This window comes from Procambarus clarkii, chromosome 13 (genome assembly GCF_040958095.1).
Source record: "Procambarus clarkii isolate CNS0578487 chromosome 13, FALCON_Pclarkii_2.0, whole genome shotgun sequence".
In the NCBI taxonomy this organism is placed as follows: domain Eukaryota; kingdom Metazoa; phylum Arthropoda; class Malacostraca; order Decapoda; family Cambaridae; genus Procambarus; species Procambarus clarkii.
Genome location: NC_091162.1, coordinates 43,024,927 through 43,047,057, shown reverse-complemented (window position 1 = coordinate 43,047,057; position 22,131 = coordinate 43,024,927). Strand labels below are relative to the sequence as shown.

At 38.4% G+C, this 22,131-nt stretch overlaps 2 protein-coding genes across 2 annotated transcripts; one reads left to right on the top strand and one right to left on the bottom strand.

Annotated features, from left to right (window-relative positions):
- Window positions 1-202: 202 nt before the first annotated feature.
- On the top strand, window positions 203-4,724 carry LOC138364510 (uncharacterized). Its single transcript, XM_069324156.1, has 4 exons — window positions 203-315; window positions 2,167-2,372; window positions 3,192-3,333; window positions 4,142-4,724. Exons 1-4 carry the CDS (start codon window positions 213-215, stop codon window positions 4,489-4,491), a joined length of 801 nt encoding a protein of 266 aa, XP_069180257.1. The 5' UTR covers window positions 203-212; the 3' UTR covers window positions 4,492-4,724.
- A 5,052-nt stretch (window positions 4,725-9,776) lies between these two features.
- On the bottom strand, window positions 9,777-13,278 carry LOC138364478 (uncharacterized). Its single transcript, XM_069324121.1, has 6 exons — window positions 13,121-13,278; window positions 12,672-12,776; window positions 12,287-12,516; window positions 11,903-12,081; window positions 11,387-11,543; window positions 9,777-9,839 (listed from the first exon to the last, which is right to left on the bottom strand). The coding sequence occupies exons 1-6, from the start codon at window positions 13,230-13,232 to the stop codon at window positions 9,777-9,779; spliced, it is 846 nt and encodes a 281-aa protein (XP_069180222.1). The 5' UTR covers window positions 13,233-13,278.
- Between the last annotated feature and the right edge of the window lie 8,853 nt (window positions 13,279-22,131).

Genomic DNA, 22,131 nt, shown 5'->3' with positions numbered 1-22,131 from the left:
AGAATTTAGCTTTAAAGTAGTTAAAAAACTACGAATTTCGCAATTTGCTATGTACTTTAGTGTACTATTTTAAAATAAGGTTGGTTTTTAAGCTGCAAGTCATATGAATCTCAAAAAAAGTATATTATTAACAATCTTATCTCCATAGTTCACTAGTTTCTGTAAATCAGATCTGGTAACTGTAGGCCAAGTACTGGTAGACTCAAGACACAATGTGTGTTGAAGCTATTCTCTTTGAAGAAGTCATCTCGACAGGATCTTCCAGCTCCAGCTATAAAACTTCACCAAACATGGATCTACCTAGTACATCAAATGGTAAGAAATTACTAAACTGTACAAAGTTTTATGCTAGAACATTTGTTACAGTCCCCTGTTCTATGTGTACTCCATCACATAGTGACGGAGTATGTGGGAATAATTTTGTTAACACTGTCCATTTGACATGGTGGTGGTGTATGATGGTGGTGGTGTATGGTGCTGGTGGTGTATGGTGCTGGTGGAGTATGATGCTGATGGTGTATGATGCTGATGGTGTATGATGCTGATGGTGTATGATGCTGGTGTATGGTGCTGGTGGTGTATGATGCTGGTGGTGTATGATTCTGGTGGAGTATGATGCTGATGGTGTATGATGCTGATGGTGTATGATGCTGATGGTGTATGATGCTGATGGTGTATGATGCTGGTGGTGTATGGTGCTGGTGGTGTATGATGCTGGTGGTGTATGGTGCTGGTGGTGTATGATGCTGGTGGTGTATGGTGCTGGTGGTGTATGGTGCTGGTGGTGTATGGTGTATGATGCTGGTGGTGTATTATGCTGATGGTGTATGATGCTGGTGATGTATGATGCTGATGGTGTATGATGCTGGTGGTGTATGATGCTGGTGGTGTATGGTGCTGTTGGTGTATGATGCTGGTGGTGTATGGTGCTGGTGGTGTTTGATGGTGGTGGTGAATCTGACACTGTCATATATATATATATATATGTATGTATGTATGTATGTATGTATGTATGTATGTATGTATGTATGTATGTACATATATATATATATATATATATATATATATATATATATATATGTCGTACCTAGTAGCCAGAACTCACTTTTCAGCCTACAATGCAAGACCCGATTTGCCTAATAAGCCAAGTTTTCATGAATTAATATATTTTCTCTAAATTTTTTCTTATGAAATGATAAAGCAACCCATTTCATTATGTAAGAGGTCAATTTTTTTTTATTGGAGTTAAAATTAACGTAGATATATGACCGAACCTAACCAACCCTACCTAACCTAACCTAACCTATCTTTATAGGTTAGGTTAGGTTAGGTAGCCGAAAAAGTTAGGTTAGGTTAGGTTAGGTAGGTTAGGTAGTCGAAAAGCAATTAATTCATGAAAACTTGGCTTATTAGGCAAATTGGGCCTTGCATTGTAGGCTGAAAAGTGAGTTCTGGCTACTAGGTACGACATATATATATATATATATATATATATATATATATATATACATATATATATATATATATATATATATATATATATATATATATATATATATATATATATATATATATATATATATATATATATGAGGGGTACCACCTCTGGTGCAAGTGTAGGGACCCATAGCCTCGGAGAAGAAAATAAAGAGTACTCAGAGAAGACCTTGTGGATCCTCACTGAACACTTTCATATTTTCTTCTCCTACCACCCTTATTCTTTTGGTATGTGTGTATATTTATCTAACTTTATTTGAAAACGTCATTACACAAAAAAAGTTACAATATTGATTATATATATATATATATATATATATATATATATATATATATATATATATATATATATATATATAATTTTTTTTTCTTCCAATAATATAGTATTCGCTTGAAATTAACAGCCTGGTCAATCAGGCTGTTGGATTCAACTCCTCTCAGTTTTGTTATACGAGTTACAGCATGGTTAATCACATCCAAAATTAAAGTTATTTCCAGATGCAGTCCTAAAATTTTTAACATTGCTCTCACTAGTGTTAATGTAGATTATTTCATAATTTAAATAATATATTTAATTACTGTAGTACATTTTAACAACAATTTAACTTATAATTTTTGCAGCATAGGTCATTTGAATATAAGTATTTTATTAGAAACTATTTCCTTCAGGTCTTCAGGGAAAATTCTTGAGGAGATGCACAAACTGCAAACAATGTGTGCATGTCCGAAGCAATGTTTGCAAGTTCTGCCAGTGTGACTTCCGAAACAGTAGAGAATTAATGAAGAAAGAAGAGGAAGCCCGTTTTCTACTTAAAGGCAAGAAGGCTTTAGAACGAAATACAGCAAGCCGGGTTCTACGAAGGATTGAAAATCAGGTATTGAAGTTTGTCTACATCTGTTGTATTCATTTGTATTCTTCTTATGCTGAACTTGCTTGATAAGGTATAGAATCAACATGAATAATGCTGTACAGTACTTACATACTATTTGTTTATTTATTTATATACAAGATAGCACACTGGGATTATGAGAGTACATAGAATTGATGTTTTTACATTCTTGTAAAGCCACTAGCACACATAGTGTTTTGGGCAGGTCCTTAATCTAACAGATAATTTTAAATAGGCAATTTAAAGCTTAAATGGAAAAAATTGGCTGGTACATTGTAAGAAAGTATCACAAAGATTACTATGTACATTAAATTAAAATTTGAGGGTTATCAACATATAAATTGTAGCATAATTTGAGGAATATTTCAAGGTATAATATAGTAAGATATGCATTCAATATAACAATCATGATATAAGGTGATAGCAATGATTACAATGGAAAAGTTGTATGGTTTAGGCACATATATTCTGGCATTAGATTTCATAAGATACAGTGCGAGTTTAATACACTAGTTAGGAAACTATCAAGAAAAAATTTAGGTACTTTTTGGTTTTATTTTTTAAAATGGCAGAAGTTGGACAGTTTTTAAATTTGTTAGCGAGTGAGTTCCATAGACAAGGTCCCTTTATTTGCATAGAGTATTTACACAGAATAACTTTGACTCTGGGGATATCAAAGATATTTATTTCTGGTATTGTGATTCTATTATGGGTTCTATTGCACATGCCCAGCTATGCTTCAAACATTTATTTTGTTGCATTTTCCCAGATAGTGTTATTGTTTAAATATTATTTGCTTTTCAGCTAACATATCTGCGTGGCTGTGGGTATGAATCAATCGTTATCTATTACAAGAAAGGACCAGCACGGGTGACACATGGTATCCTACCAAACAATGTAATACAAGAAGAGGACAAGAAGATCTTCACCACTAACTTCTTTTTGTGTAAGTAGTTCACATAATATATAAATATATCACCACCTATTATTTTCTCTCATATATATATATATATATATACATATGTATATATATATATATATATATATATATATGTATATATATATATATATATATATATATATATATATATATATATATATATATATATATATATATATATATATATATATATATATAATTTCAATTCAATCATCTCTGTCGTTGATGTATATGGCAAAAAGTGTGTGGCCCAATACAGCACTATGTCTTAACGTAATGGGTCCAAGGGCCCATAAGGTCTCGACAGCATTAAGGGCCCTTTAGCAAACCAGTGTGCTGGTGCCCCTATGACACCCATGACGTCTTTGTATCATTTCAAGTTTGTACATGTACTTCTTAAGATATGGGCACCATACAACTGCTGCATATTCTAGCTTTTGTCTAAAAAAATCATGAACAATTTATTTATTATTTATCCATGAATGCCAGAACTAAACCCTGTGGTACTCCACTCGTGACATTTCTCCAGTCCAATACATTGCCTCTGATTACTGCCCTCATTTTTCTATCAGTTTGAAATTTTTTAATCCATGTTAGAAGCTTACCTGTCACCCCTCCAATATGTTCCAGTTTCCAGAACAAACTCTTATGTGGAATTCTATTGAATGCCTCTTTAGGTCCAGATAGATGCAGTCAACCCAACCATATCTTTCCTGTAAAATTTCTGTGGCTCGATCATAGTAACTGATTAAATTTGTTACACAGGATCTTCCATTTCAAAATTTTTTATTTTTTATTTTTATTTTTTTTCCAGCACGCACAAGGAAGCTTGATGCAGATAAACTTACATTAGGATCAGAAGGTGATAGCGATAATGCCCTGGAAAAAAATCCTGACGAGCTACAAGTGCAGCAGGTGCATAAAGTCCAAAAAGTACCGCAGGTGCAAGAAATTCAACAATTACAAAAAGTTCCGCAGGTGGAACATTTACAAAAAGTTCCGCCGGTGCAACAAGGGCTACCATTAGCAATCATTCAGAAACAGCAAGAAGTACAAGTAGTAAAATTTGAACCACAGGGAACTACACCAGGAAAACAGTGTAGTAACAACGGAATGGGAATTTTAAAATACCTGAGGAAACAGGTAAAAAAGGACAAACAATAGAAATGGTTCCTTACACCTTATTATTTGGTAGTTTATAGGTATTTTACTTATAATACTTTATATTATGTCTACAGTTTATAATTTAGTTTACAGTTAATTTACTTTTCAACTTCCATATCTTACATGAAGGATTTTTACTGTTTTTCATTTTTAAAACCTTATTAGTATCATTTATAGTTTAGTGTCAATTCACTTATAATACAATATATGGAATAATTTACTAAATTCATTTAACTATAATAAATTTAAATAAACATTTTTACCCCAGGATGAGTTTCAGTCACCCTACCCAAAAAATTAATGTTTCTTTATTACTAATCTTGTGAGAGGTAGCTTATTGTGCAGCCCATACTCATTCTGTGAGTGTTAGTTTATTGTGCACCCCATAGTCATCATGTCACCCAAGCCTGCTGCAGCTGCACCTGAGGGGTGGTGTAGGGAACCATTAGTGTACTATTATGATTTGAGAGAGAGAATGCTCTGTGGACAGAGCATCAATATGGCTTAAGGCATTGAGCTTTGCCTCAAGATGAAGCTTGGGCTGATCTCTGATTTGCTTCTTGGGAGTCTTCATTTACGTGCACCCCATACTCAACCACTTTGTAGTAATTAATTGTGCAACCCATACTCATCCTGTTACCAGTAGTTTGTGCAACCCATACTTATCCTGTGATCCCTATCCCTCTACTTCAAGTCCCTCAAGGGGGGCACGAATTCAGTTTGGCATACTGCATCCTGCCTTCCCATCCCTAGCTACTGACCCATCACAATATTTTATTTTATTTTATTTATATATATACAAGTAGGTACATTGGGGTTGTGAGAATACATTGAATAGTACAGTATTTACAATCTTGTAAAGCCACTAGTATGCGCAGCGTTTCAGGCAGGTCCTTAATCTAACAGATAATTTTAAGTAGGTAATTTCTATCAGAATTGATAAATGATAATAAATACATTGTTTACATACATACATTACAAATACATACATATAAGCTCAAAAGCTTCATTGAAGGTTGTAACAGAACCCATGAGCACCACACCAGAAAAAAATACAGTTTTGATATTCCAAGAGTACGACTTAATCAAACTAGAAATGCTCTACAAATCAAGGGACCCTGAATGTGGAATGATCTTCCCAACCATGTTAAAGACTGTACCTCTCTCAACCAGTTTAAGATAAAAACTAAACACTACCTAATAAATTCACTAACCTACCTTACCCCTCTATTGTCAACCCATGTCTGTTATTTTTTTTTTTTTTTAATCAACACTCTGTTTAACTCTGGGGATATCAAAGAGATATTTATTTCTGGTGTGGTGATAATGGGTCCTATTACATCTGTCCAGGAAGAGTTTCAGAGCAGGATTTGCATTTAAGAACAGGGTTTTGTAAATGTAGTTGACACAAGAGAATTTATGGAGTGAGATTATGTTTAGCATGTTTAGGGAGTTAAACAAGGGGGCTGTGTGTTGTCTGAAAGCAGAATTAGATATTATTCTGATAGCAGATTTTTGCTGGGTGATGATGGACTTGAGGTGGTTTGCAGTGGTTGAACCCCATGCACAGATACCATAGTTGAGATAGGGATAGATTAGTGTATAATATAGAGAGATGAGAGCAGGGTTAGGTACATAATATCTGATTTTGGAGAGTATACCAACTGTTTTAGAGACTTTCTTAGTTATGTATTGTATGTGGGTACTGAAGTTGAGTCTCTTGTCTAAGAATAGACCAAGAAACTTTCCATCATTGTTATTGCTAATGTTTACATTGTCATCTGAAGCTGAATTGCATTTGTAGATTTGCTTCCAAATAAGATGTAGTAGGTCTTTTCTATGTTAAGTGTTAGTTTGTTGGTTGACATCCATAAGTGGACTTTTTTTAGTTCATTATTAACAACATTAGAGTATTTAGTGTATGTGGGTTGGGGTTGGAGTAGATGAGTGTAGTATCATCAGCAAACAATATAGGTTTCAGAATGTTAAGAACATATACATCCTGCCTTCCCATCCCTAGCTACTGACCCATCACAATATACATGTAGTAGAGTGTTTTCTGTAGGCAATTTTCTAATTATACAATCATATGTTGCCCTCAGCTCTCCTATTTCATACATACTTTTTTTCTTTTGCAAGGGAGTAATTACTACATCTACATTACAATCCTCCCATGGTGGTGTAAATTTTCTCTTGGGCACAGCAATACACTCTGAAATAACATCATACTTAATAACATTAGAACATAAGGTATTCATTTATGCTCTTTTCTTCATCATACATTGTTCAGTACTTCCCACCTTTTGAACTGAGAGGGCCAATTCATTAGCTCCCCCACCTCTCATTAATCTAATGGCAGAAGCTACATTTATCTCTGCAATTCTATCCCCAATACTCTGCAGATTCAACTCCATCCTGATTTTCTCAATCATAGCATTTCTTGGGCATCCTAAGATAATTCTCATGGCTTCATTTTGTACCTGTGGGAGGTTGGTGCTGGGGTTACTGTGGGAGGTGTACTGTGTGAGGTTGGTGTTGGGGTTACCTGTAGGAGGTGTACTGTGGGAGGTTGGTGCTGGGGTTACCTGTGGGAGGTGTACTGTGGGAGGTTGGTGTTGTGTACTGTGGGAGGTTGGTGTTGGGGTTACCTGTGGGAGGTTGGTGTTGTGTACTGTGGGAGGTTGGTGTTGGGGTTACCTGTGGGAGGTGTACTGTGGGAGGTTGGTGCTGGGGTTACCTGTGGGAGGTGTACTGTGGGAGGTTGGTGCTGGGGTTACCTGTGGGAGGTGTACTGTGGGAGGTTGGTGTTGGGGTTACCTGTGGGAGGTTGGTGTTGGGGTTACTGTGGGAGGTGTACTGTGGGAGGTTGGTGCTGGGGTTACCTGTGGGAGGTGTACTGTGGGAGGTGTACTGTGGGAGGTTGGTACTGGGGTTACCTGTGGGAGGTGTACTGTGGGAGGTTGGTGTTGTGTACTGTAGGAGGTTGGTGTTAGGGTATTCACCTAGTATATCTTGTTTCTGGGTGTACTAACCTAGTATATGTTGCGTGTGTGTGTGTATACTCACCTAGTCTCACCTAGAATATCTTGTGTGTAAGTTCTCAACTAGTACTCACCTAGTATACCTTGTATGTGTGTATTCACCTAGTATATCTTGTTTCTGGGTGTACTAACTTAGTATATGTTGCGTGTGTGTGTATACTCACCTAGTCTCACCTAGAATATCTTGTGTGTAAGTACTCAACTAGTACTCACCTAGTATACCTTGTATGTGTGTATTCACCTAGTATATCTTGTTTCTGGGTGTACTAACTTAGTATATGTTGCGTGTGTGTGTATACTCACCAAGTCTCACCTAGAATATCTTGTGTGTAAGTACTCAACTAGTACTCACCTAGTATACCTTGTCAGACCTTGCCTATACCCTATACAGACCTTGTGTGTGTGTACGATCATATGTGGCATTCTTCCAAGAAAAGGAGTTAGAAATGAAACGGTATAATCAGATCCTTTTATACAACACATTGAGAAAGAATAAAGGTTAAGTGTGGTATCAGTAAGATTTACACACTAGTCCACACTTGCGTGGTGTACAATATGTGTGTGTACAATGTAAGTGGAGGCAGAGTTGGAGGGAGGGAAATGTAGTTAGTGGACCTGTGGTCAGGGTGGCTCCAGAGGTAGGGTGTCAAATTTCAGTGTTTATGGCAGGGTAAGGGAATGGTCGTCGGTGGTCTTGTGATTCAATATTTTCTTGTTGTCGCTAAGTTACACTTTTTCAGGTCTATATAGTACAATGGCCAGTCCTCATGTACCTAGTAATTATGTACCTTAAATTATGTACGTAAATTATGTAATTATGTTCATGTACCTAGTAGCTAGTAGTTATAGTGTCAGTTGGGGGTTAATGGGCCAGGCCGAGCGTGCCTGTGCCCCACAAATATCACCCTTATTGCTGACTAGTTGGTATAACGGCTTTTCCCAAACCTCTCTCTCGCCAGAATTATACTGACATGTGAATATCTTTGGCAGTTGATGAATCCTAAATATAAATAATAAATAAATAAATGTTTATTTAGGTAAGGTACATCCATACAAGAAATTTTTACAAAGATTGGTGGGCTTATAGATAGATTCATACATTGCATAACTGCATGGCATAACTGGCAATCCCCTCACAGTGTTCAAGTGAGAACTGGATAAGCACCTCCAAAGGATACCCAAGTATGCCAAGTATGCTGCCCTGAGGAACACCAATGTTGATGGGTAGGGTGGGAGAAATTGAATTATTCACAGAAACATACTGGAGCCTGTCAGTGAGGTACGTAGGATTTGAGGTATTGCAGGGGATACAAGACACTGATCACTGGTCTCCCATTTGGTCCTCATTGCTTTATCTTACTATTATTGAATGTCAATAACCGTATTATGCAATTTCAATTTCTTCTATTGCTTTCTTTATTATGCACCCCATACCCATCCCGTGGGCCGTGGTGTAAAGGATTACAGAGGCACATAATCGGTTCAGGACCGGAACCCTCTAGTTCGTTTAGCTAAGCAAATAACAATGTTTGACGCTAGTTACAAAATTATTAATGTTGAATACACATGTACACACACACTCATACATACATATATATATATATATATGTATATATATATATATATATATATATATATATATATATATATATATATATATATATATATAACTGAAAACTCACACCCCAGAAGTGACTCGAACCCATACTCCCAGAAGCAACGCAACTGGTATGTACAAGACGCCTTAATCCACTTGACCATCACGACCGGACAAAATGAGGTGATAGCCGAGGCTATTTGAACCACCCCACCGCCGGCACTCGGACAGTTATCTTGGGCATAGCATTTTACCAAATCACCTCATTCTTTGGGGCACACGTGAGGAACACAAATGCGAACAAGCCTGAATGGTCCCCAGGACAATATGCAACTGAAAACTCACACCCCAGAAGTGACTCGAACCCATACTCCCAGAAGCAACGCAACTGGTATGTACAAGACGCCTTAATCCACTTGACCATCACGACCGGACAAAATGAGGTGATAGCCGAGGCTATTTGAACCACCCCACCGCCGGCACTCGGACAGTTATCTTGGGCATAGCATTTTACCAAATCACCTCATTCTTTGGGGCACACGTGAGGAACACAAATGCGAACAAGCCTGAATGGTCCCCAGGACAATATGCAGGGGGTAAAATGCTATGCCCAAGATAACTGTCCGAGTGCCGGCATCTGAGAGCACTCAGTGCATGGGGTTCAAACCCTCATCACAGTTCCCGTGATATATCACGATACTGTGATTTCTCTGTGAACACATTTGATATATCTCGGAATCATACATTTAGGTTAATTAAATACTATATACTTTATACAAATTAACCTTATTGATATATTGAAAAAGTTCAAGCAGTTAATTCAAGGAAATGGTCGCTAATTTATAATGGAAAATATATGTAGTACATGATCTGAACACATAACTAACCTATAAATGCATTATAATACCTTTCACATATAAATGCATTATAATAAGTTTCAAAATAAATACAAATAAATAAAATAAATATATATTATTTTTAGTACCTTTCTGAGTCGAGTAACTAATGCACGAGCCAGTCCATCAATTTTTCGATGGTTCCAAAAGACTGCACCCTCTGTGAGTTCTTCTGTTCTTTCTGAGAAAAATATTTATAGCAATGAACATCTTGAAGAGCATAGATTAATAACAGTTTCATAACATACCTTTACTCACCACGACCAACTCAAGTTTGACCAATATGTTGTCATTCTTTTATTGATTATTTGAGGGAGTTGATACTTATTGAATACTGAATACAAATCGCATTATACTGATTACAGGGCAGGTAAAATAATAAAAAACTTGATCAGATGAACCATATAAACAAATACCAGCTTTCAGCATGTTTTTAGTTGTAGAGTTGTATCGTGAGAGGTATGCAAACACTTGCTCTGCCTCTTCCCCTAAAGTCATGCCACTTCCTTCTTGCCACCGCCCTCCATACAATACCTTTAACATAAAAGTATACAGTAAAAAAAAATTAAAATTATTGTACAAAAATTAAAAGCCTCCTACTATATTAAATGATACGTATATCATTAATCTTAAACAATCAGAAATCTTAAATTTTTTTACACAAACTGTACTTATTATATTTAATGTAATGTATACATTACATTAAATTTAATTAGTATACATAAATGTATACATTAGTATACATAAATGTAATGTTATATTTTTATTTACCTGACAATACCAAGCATGTCCTTTTGCATGTAGGACTCCTAAAAATGGCTTTGCTTGACCAATGTGAAAATGTGATTGTTTCTGAGCCACAGTTAAGGCCCATGGCCAATATTTGCAAATTATGTCTTGACAAATAAACTTTACGTATTTGAAATACATAATTTGCAAATAGTGGGCATAACTGTACAGCTCTCCTTGATACATATTCAAGGTGTGGAGGATAATACCATGTCGACAGGAGGCCATGCTGATTCCTGTTTCATCCAAACTTTGGAATGAAAGAGGCTTATTTTGAGCAGCTTTCCATGTAGACACTCCACACGTGTGCTTACTCTGTCAAACAAAAATATTTATAGTAACTAAATAACCAGTTGGTGAGCATGATTATAATTATGTAGGACGGGTAGAAGGTAGAGATTATTTTGCGCGATAGGCATTGTTGTTGCACATAAGAATTTCTATGGGTTATATTTCCTTATTCAATATATATAAACTATAATGAAAAAATACAAAAATGGCCACCATATGTTATAGTCGCCAAACAGTTATTAGGTAAAATTGAAGATTTCTCAATATATAATAAAACTCACCTTAGTTTTCAAGCTCTGAATAGTGCCAACATGAGCATCTTCATCTTTGCCAACAGATGATAGTGCCAACAGATGATAGTGCCAGATGTTGGCAATAGTGCCAACATCTTCATCTTTGCTGAAGATACTATCAGAATAATAGGGGTTTCTGATACCTCTGCAATGATAATTCAGAAATAATTATTTATTGTCTGTAACCACTATAATATTAAACAATGGGTAATGGGGTATCAAAAAATGTTTTATATGAAGAATTCTGATGCACTGCTAAATTTTACATAAAACAAAAATTTACATGGTGTTAGATAAATAAAATGATGATATGGATGCAATTGAAAGGCAAACTATAAAGACATACTCAGTTAAAAAATATGTCATATGACAATGTATATTTATATGTGCATACTTTATTTATAAGAACATTAATTTGAAGACAATATAATTCATTATAATATAGTGTGTGTAGAGAACAAAAGAATACTATACATTAAGTATCTGTAAAGCACATTTTATTACCTCCCAACTTTGTTGTAGCGATACAGCTTCTTGTTGCCATCAATATGTACTGCTAAAGGGGTTTTATCACAAGCAGGACACTCATTGTCAGCTTCTCCTCTAATTTTTCTCAGCTCATATTGCTGGAATCGCCATTCGAAGAACACTCTCTTCGAAGTTATATAATTAATGGGTCCAATCTAGGAATAGAATTTTTTAGATGGTGACATTTAAAATGCATATTATGACATAAGATAAATAAACAAAAAAAACATTCCATTTTGTGTTTGAACAAAATTAAAAACTAATTATTAATAAATGAATATACATTACTACAAAATTTTGATAATTTTTGTATTGAAATATAAAACTGAAAATATTAAGAATAACGGTATCAAAACATACACGCCCACGAGAAGCACCAAAGGATTCCAGTGCAGTGACTAATGCCCGAAATGATGTTCCGGGACAATTTCTTTTTATATGGTGCCATGATTCAAGCAGACTGGTGCTGTAGAATGTGCTGCTCTTTCCTAATGATGAATAGAAACCAGACTTGTGCATGGTCTTGCCTAGTTGTTGATGCTCATATCCACAGTGGCATGTATAGATTGGAGTATAGAGGTCATACCTTCCTGTAGTTTAAAATACAGTGCATTGAGTGGTGTGGCGACTTGCTAAAATAGTGATGTAAAAATTAACATTTATAGCAACAAAAATTTCAAAATGTATTGTGATTCAGGAATATCCGGTAATGGAAATAAAAGGGTAAATTTTAAAGTTTATTTACCCATTATAGTGATGAAGATGCAGAGATTGCTGGAGCTTGAAATTTTAAACTTGCAATCTGTGCAGTTGGGGCAAGAATTTGGTGGTTGGGCTGGTACAACAGGTTCTGGTAACAAAGAAAAGGAAGACAGTTTGACAAAATGAGTTTTATGGAAAAGAATTTCAGACTGAATATTTCATTGTTTCTTGATTGTACAAAATATTGACATTATTCTCCAGATAATGACTGAGAAATTCACAGAAAAGAAACAATCAGACGATTAAATCAATCTATAAAACCAAGTGTCAGGTTTAAACTTTAAGACTTCTCCAAATGTTGTAATGACTGAAATGAAACATTTATTCATTTTATTTTGTTATACCAAGATAATCGTAGCTCTAGACTGGGATTGGGAAGTAGAAGTAATCTCGGAACAAAGTACGGATTTTATACAGGTATCGTATACTTACTCCAGTGAAAGATATTTCCTTCAGGGCACACAGTTTGTGTCGGGTCTAATGGCTCATAAAAGCCATTTTTCCAATATAATCTGTGGTGGAAAGGCATGAGAAAATGTTGCATTTGGTCACAAATGTGACACAAAAATGCAAAACAGTCTTCACATTTGATGCTTGCCTCACAATTTGTACATTGTACACAAACTTTACCTGATGAAAAAAGGGGTAATTATTTATACTAATTTTAAATACTGTATACCTAACATTTTAAACAATCTGAAGTCTAAATGTATTAATAGAGTGTCATTAATTTGCATATGATGCTTATTATACAGTATAACCTTAATGAATACAGCAATATTTAATTTACCTTTATCTGGAACACCCAACTCAGACAATGTCCAATCGAACAGCATTGCCCTGCTTTCTCCCCAATTAATCTCTGCATTTTTTCTTCTTTTTTGCCAGTCAGAAACACTTGGCTGAGAATCTTTAATTTGTTCAAGTTCTGCAGCAAGTACTTTGAAATATGGGATTACAAATTAGTAAGAAAAATTTGTAAGTGAAAGGAATGATTAGTATAATATGTTAAACAAAATTTCATAGGCATTAAGCACAATTTTGGTACATAATATTTATGACGTGTGTCCATTAAATAAACCCTCATTTAAATACCAACAAATGATGTTGGGACATACCAACATCAAATGATTCCAAAGTTTCTTCACCAGCTGCCAAATAACTTTGAGTGTACGTTCTGCCACTAGTAGAATAGCCCGCATTTTGAATGTGTGGTGGTGAAAGTATAGCAGGCAGAATGTCTGGGTGGCACATTTGAAGATTTAAGCATGGTACATAATTGCAAATTGTATACAAGTATTAATATTTTCAGACAAATCTCAAGATATTACTATAACTAACTTTATGCTACCAAGTTGTTCAGTGTTATAGTAATTTAATCTCCATAATTGTCTAGCATACACTTAAAAATAGGCAACAAATATTATTGGAAAGTACACAAATAACAGCTGTAGAAATATTGTTAAAAAAATAATAGAAGATTACCATCAGATTGGGGTGCAGCTGGTCTTTGTTTTGAATTAATGTGTGATACATCCTGTATGTTATCTTTTTTCTGTTTCTTGTTTGTCACCTTTATTGAGTTTGGTTCCTCCACGTTTAAGAGTCTCTTCAAGTACTCATTTCTTTGTATCATTGCAGCACGTGCTTTCTGGTACTCACGTTCAAGATGTTCTCTAGTCATCACTGCTATTCTCCGGTGAAATTCTGAAGAGAAAATAATAGTGTTCGAAGGAAAAGTACAAGAACAAAACAAGAAAATTATGCTTATGCAAAATTATGCTACAATGTACCTATTAATAATCTTAAAATTTGCTACAAATTACCTACTTATAATTATGTGTTAAATTATGGACTTTCCCATAATGATATGCATGTTAGTGGCATTACCTATACTGCCTACCTGGAGCCCCCTAGAGAGATAGTGACACAAGTTAAGGTAATCCCTTTAGTAAGGTGCTGGGTCAACATAAATAAGCTATAACTAATAAGGACACAAATCAATATGTTCATTTAACAGTGGTATTAACATTTATATAAATATAGCTAAGAATAAGTTTTTACAAGTGTAACAAAGTGAAAGAAATGTATGAAAATTTTGATGATATATTAAAATGCTCATTGATTGAACTTGTCTTCCTATATATAAAGTATAAAAATAGTAAACACAGTACCATTATTGTTGTCTGTAGTTATTTTTGGAACATCTGGTATGTACAGCATACTGTCAAAATCCGATGATCTATCTGAAAAATTGATTGGTAGCGTAAATATTTGAATTCATTGCATAGCCTTTTATACAAACAAAAAAGAAAAATTGTACAGAAAAGCTAACACAACATTATAACACCTTTCTGTGGTACTTTCTATGGTACAAAAGAAAACAAACCTTAATTATAAAGGAAAATAAACTGACAGAAGAACTATGAATACTGCTGAAAATACTTTCCACAAAATATCTGAACCAAGGGATAGTACCCCGAGATTTGAAATATGAAAATTTCACCCTTACAGTATTTAAAAAAAAAGCAGAAAGAGTTAAGCACAAAACTAATGTCCGATCAGCTAGGTATAACACATCTGCAAGCTCATGGCGAAAATCCTAAGGGAGGGAATCATTTACCATCTTTCAGTGAACAATCTTATTCAATCGACACACCATGGTCTTCTTAAAAACAGATGCTACCTTATAAACCTCCTCACTTTTGGGACATGGTAATATGGTACTCAGATAAAGGGTTTCCGGTGGATGTAGTATACATGGATTATGCTAAAGACTTTAATAAGGTACCACATGGAAGACTAGCAAGGAAATTACAGGTTCATGAAAAAAATTGTAAAGTGCACAAAACAATAGTTAAAACAAAGAGAGCAAAAGGTCATACTAAATGGGAATGAATATGAAGAAATGTGGTAAGTTGAGTACCTCAGGGGTCCATTTTTAAGTCTAAAATATTTTTCATATATTGAACATCTATGATATAGAAAAGAATATAATATAATCAACCACATCCTCATATTTGCAAATGCCTGGCATTTCACGAGCACTTTGTCCGGGGTTTATATTCTAGCCGGGGAGGATTTACTGGGTTAGGCTAACCTAACCTAACTTAACCAAACCAAACCAAGTATCTCAAGTTACAAATATCTCTGGGAATTCATATTATCTGCTGTTGTAGAATTGACAAAATGGACAGTGTCAACAAAATTATTCCCACATACTCCGTCACTATGTGATGGAGTACACATAGAATAGGGACTGAATTGTCCCTGACAGGGACAATTCTGTAACAAATGTTCTAGCATAAAACTTTGTACAGTTTAGTAATTCCTTACCATTTGATGTACTAGGTAGATCCATGTTTGGTGAAGTTTTATAGCTGGAGCTGGAAGATCCTGTCGAGATGACTTCTTCAAAGAGAATAGCTTCAACACACATTGTGTCTTGAGTCTTCCAGTACTTGGCCTACAGTTACCAGATCTGATTTACAGAAACTAGTGAACTATGGAGATAAGATTGTTAATAATATACTTTTTTTGAGATTCATATGACTTGCAGCTTAAAAACCAACCTTATTTTAAAATAGTACACTAAAGTACATAGCAAATTGCGAAATTCGTAGTTTTTTAACTACTTTAAAGCTAAATTCTCAAGCTTTGAAAATAAGCACAATTTGCTATTTTAAGCGGAATCTGGCAACTCTGATTTAGCATGTAAACATTGACTTGCATTCACAATGTAGTTATTTATTTTTCAACAATTTAAAACGAGTTATGAAAATACACACATTGGTACATTATTGCAAAGGCACTATACTATATATATATATATAAATTGTTGCAAGTCGAGCAACAAATATTTTACATTGAACAACAAATGAGATTGGAAAAGCAGTATTGCCAAAATAGACCCCAGACACACCCTGTGGGTAGTAATGGACCCCCATACCGACCCTATGAGGGGTAGTGGACCCCATAATAACACTATGGGCGATAGTGGACACTATACAAACACTATGGGCGGTAGTTGACTTCATAGAGACCCTGTGGGCGGTAAGGGACCCCCTATCGACCCTGTGGGCGGCAGTGGACCCCCTATCGATCCTGTGGGCGGCAGTGGACCCCCTACCGACCCTGTGGGCGGCAGTGGACCCCTACCGAACGTGTGGGCGGCAGTGGACCCCCTACCGACCCTGTGGGCGGCAGTGGACCCCCTATCGATCCTGTGGGCGGTAGTGGACCCCCCCCCCATATCGACCCTGTGGGCGGCAGTGGACCCCCTATCGATCCTGTGGGCGGCAGTGGACCCCCTACCGACCCAGTGGGTGGCAGTGGACCCCCTGCCGACCCTGTGGGCGGTAGTGGACCCCTACCGACCCTGTGGACGGTAGTTGACTTCATAGCGACCCTGTGGGCGGTAGTGGACCCCATACCGACCCTGTGGGTGGCGGTGGACCCCATACCGACTCTGTGGGCGGCAGTGAACCCTATATACTAATCCTGTGGGCGATACTGTACCCTATAGTCATCCTGTGGGGGCAATGGATGCCATACATATCCAGTGGGTGTTATTGTACCCCATACTTATTCTGTGGGTGGTTGGAGCCCCATACCCATCCTGTGGGTTATAGTGGACCCCATACTCATCCTGTGGGTGGTATTGGACCCCATACCTATCCTGTGGGTGGTTTTGAGCCCATACCCATCCTGTCGGTGGTAGTGGACGCAATACACATCCAGTGGATGGTATTGGATCCCATACCCTTCCTGTGGGTGGAAGTGATCCCCATACCATTCCTGTGGGTGGATGTGACCCCCATACTCATCCTGCGGGTGTTATTGGACCCCTTACCCACCTAACAGGTGGTAGTGGACCCTATACTAATCCTATAGTTTCCAATAATCCACACCATACCATCCTTTTTGCAGTAGTTTACCCTATATACATTCCAACATAACATCGTTTTCTGTTAGCGTTCCTACAAAACATTCTTTAAAGATTTCTAAAGCACAAACTATGGTATATAATATTGATTGGTGAAGCACTTATTCTATGTAATAATTTATTGTGCTTATTATAATTTACTAAGAACAACTAATATTTCTGAAAACAAAACTACGAGCCTTCAATAGGATGTAGCTGATCTGTAATATTATAAGAGCATGGACAATAGTAGGTGAATTTCACAACCCATGTGGGACCTGAAAACTACAATTTTCGTTATAATTGAACCAATCACGACTATTCAGCTATCTACGTTGATGGACGAGTACTGTGAGACGTAAATTGGTACGTGAGGAAGAGTTTGAGCCTTGGTAAAAAAGTTAACTGGGAATATATCACATATGTACTAAATCACATTCCACATATTGACTTTAAGCACTAGTCATATATGTACTGTCTTGTGTGAGAACGGGTTGCAACGTGCTCACCTAGATGTGCTCAACGAGATGTATTCACCAAGATGTGCTCACTTAGAGGTGTTCACTTAAATGTGCTCCCCTGGATGTGCTCACCTAGATGTGCTCATCTCGATGTGCTCACCTTGATTTGCGCCACTAGATGAGCTCACCCAGATATGCGCCCCTAGATGTGTTCATCCAGATGTGCTCACCCATTTGTGCTTCCCTAAATGTGCTCACTTAGATGTGCTCACCTAGAAGTGCTCACCTAGATGTGCTCACCCAGATGAGCTCACCTAGATGTCCTCCCTCTATATGTGCTCACCTAGATGTGCTCACCTAGAAGTGCTCATCTAGATGTGCTCACCCAGATGTGCTCAGCAAGATGTGCTCTGCTTGATGTACTCACCTAGATGTGCTCACCTAGATGAGCTCACCTAGATGTGCTCACTTACATGTGCGCCCCTAGATTTGCTCATTTAGATGTGCTCGCCTAGATGTGCTCTCCTAGATATGCTCATCAAGATGTGCTCACCTAGATGTGCTCATCTAGATGTGCTCCCCTAGATGTGCTCATCTAGATGTGCTCACCTAGAAGTGCTCACCTAGATGTGCTCAAACAGATATGCTCACATAGATGTGCTTCCATGGATGTGCTCACATTGAAGTGCTCACCTAGATATGTTCACCCAGATGTGGTCACCTAGATGTGCTTACCTAGATGTGCTCACCTAGATGTGCTCACCTAGATGTGCTGTCTTAGATGTGCGATCCTAGATGCGCTCACCTAGAAGTGCTCACAAAGATGTGCTCACCCAGATGTGCTCACGTAGATGTGCTCACCTAGATGTGCTCACCCAGATGTGCTCGCGTAGATGTGCTCACCTAGATGTGCTCACCCAGATGACCTCACCTAGATGTTTTCACATATATTTGCTCACCTAGATGTGCTCACCTAGATGTGCTCAACAAGATGTGCTCACCAAGATGTGCTCACCTAGATGTGTTCCACTAGATGTGCTCACTTCGATGTGCTCACTATGATGTGCTCACTTAGATGTGCCGTCCTAGATGTGCTCACCTAGATGTGCTCAACGAGATGTGTTCACCAAGATGTGCTCGCCTAGAGGTGCTCACTTAGATATGCTCTCCTAGATGTGCTCACCTAGATGTGCTCACCAAGACGTGCTAACCTAGATTTGCGCCACTAGCTGAGCTCACCTAGATATGCGCCCTTTGATGTGTTCATCCAAATGTGCTCACCTAGATGTGCTCCCCTAGAAGTGCTCCCCTAGATGTGCGTACATAGATATGTTCACCTAGAAGTGCTCACCTAGATGTGCTCACCCAGTTGTGGTCACCTAGATGTGCTCACCTAGATGTGTTCACTCAGATGTGCTCACCTAGATGTGCTCACTCAGATGTGCTCACCTAGATGTGTTCAACTAGATGTGCTCACCTAGATGTGCTCCCCTGAATGTGCTCACCTAGATGTGCTCATCTCGATGTGCTCACCTTGATTTGCGCCACTAGGTGAGCTCACCCAGATATGCGCCCCTAGATGTGTTCATCCAGATGTGCTCACCCATTTGTGCTTCCCTAGATGTGCTCACTTAGATGTGCTCACCTAGAAGTGCTCACCTAGATGTGCTTACCCAGATGAGCTCACCTAGATGTCCTCCCTCTATATGTGCTCACCTTGATGTGCTCACCTAGAAGTGCTCATCTAGATGTGCTCACCCAGATGTGCTCAGCAAGATGTGCTCTGCTTGATGTACTCACCTAGATGTGCTCACCTAGATGAGCTCACCTAGATGTGCTCACTTACATGTGCGCCCCTAGATTTGCTCACTTAGATGTGCTCGCCTAGATGTGCTCTCCTAGATATGCTCATCAAGATGTGCTCACCTAGATGTGCTCACCTAGAAGTGCTCACCTAGATGTGCTCATCTAGATGTGCTCCCCTAGATATGCTCATCTAGATGTGCTCACCTAGAAGTGCTCACCTAGATGTGCTCAAACAGATATGCTCACATAGATGTGCTTCCATGGATGTGCTCACATAGATGTGCTTCCCTGAATGTGCTCACCTAGATGTGCTCCCCTAGATGTGCTCCCCTAGATGTGCTTACCTAGATGTGCTCACATTGAAGTGCTCACCTAGATGTGTTCACCCAGATGTGGTCACCTAGATGTGCTTACCTAGATGTGCTCACCTAGATGTGCTCACCTAGATGTGCTGTCTTAGATGTGCGATCCTAGATGCGCTCACCTAGAAGTGCTCACATAGATGTGCTCACCCAGATGTGCTCACGTAGATGTGCTCACCTAGATGTGCTCACCCAGATGTGCTCGCGTAGATGTGCTCACCTAGATGAGCTCACCCAGATGACCTCACCTAGATGTTTTCACATAGATTTGCTCACCTAGATGTGCTCACCTAGATGTGCTCAACAAGATGTGCTCACCAAGATGTGCTCACCTAGATGTGTTCCACTAGATGTGCTCACTTCGATGTGCTCACTTCGATGTGCTAACTTAGATGTGCCGTCCTAGATGTGCTCACCTAGATGTGCTCAACGAGATGTGTTCACCAAGATGTGCTCGCCTAGAGGTGCTCACATAGATATGCTCTCCTAGATGTGCTCACCTAGATGTGCTCACCAAGACGTGCTAACCTAGATTTGCGCCACTAGCTGAGCTCACCTAGATATGCGCCCTTTGATGTGTTCATCCAAATGTGCTCACCTAGATGTGCTCCCCTAGAAGTGCTCCCCTAGATGTGCGTACATAGATATGTTCACCTAGAAGTGCTCACCTAGATGTGCTCACCCAGTTGTGGTCACCTAGATGTGATCACCTAGATGTGTTCACTCAGATGTGCTCACCTAGATGTGCTCACTCAGATGTGCTCACCTAGATGTGTTCAACTAGATGTGCTCACCTAGATGTGCTCCCCTGGATGTGCTCACCTAGATGTGCTCATCTCGATGTGCTCACCTTGATTTGCGCCACTAGGTGAGCTCACCCAGATATGCGCCTCTAGATGTGTTCATCCAGATGTGCTCACCCATTTGTGCTTCCCTAGATGTGCTCACTTAGATGTGCTCACCTAGAAGTGCTCACCTAGATGTGCTTACCCAGATGAGCTCACCTAGATGTCCTCCCTCTATATGTGCTCACCTTGATGTGCTCAACTTGAAGTGCTCATCTAGATGTGCTCACCCAGATGTGCTCAGCAAGATGTGCTCTGCTTGATGTACTCACCTAGATGTGCTCACCTAGATGAGCTCACCTAGATGTGCTCACTTACATGTGCGCTCCTAGATTTGCTCACTTAGATGTGCTCGTCTAGATGTGCTCTCCTAGATATGCTCATCAAGATGTGCTCACCTAGATGTGCTCACCTAGAAGTGCTCACCTAGATGTGCTCATCTAGATGTGCTCCCCTAGATGTGCTCATCTAGATGTGCTCACCTAGCAGTGCTCACCTAGATGTGCTCAAACAGATATGCTCACATAGATGTGCTTCCATGGATGTGCTCACATAGATGTGCTTCCCTGAATGTGCTCACCTAGATGTGCTCCCCTAGATGTGCTCCCCTAGATGTGCTTACCTAGATGTGCTCACATTGAAGTGCTCACCTAGATGTGTTCACCCAGATGTGGTCACCTAGATGTGCTTACCTAGATGTGCTCACCTAGATGTGCTCACCTAGATGTGCTGTCTTAGATGTGCGATCCTAGATGCGCTCACCTAGAAGTGCTCACATAGATGTGCTCACCCAGATGTGCTCACGTAGATGTGCTCACCTAGATGTGCTCACCCAGATGTGCTCACGTAGATGTGCTCACCTAGATGTACTCACCCAGATGACCTCACCTAGATGTTTTCACATAGATTTGCTCACCTAGATGTGCTCACCTAGATGTGCTCAACAAGATGTGCTCACCAAGATGTGCTCACCTAGATGTGTTCCACTAGATGTGCTCACTTCGATGTGCTCACTTCGATGTGCTCACTTAGATGTGCCGTCCTA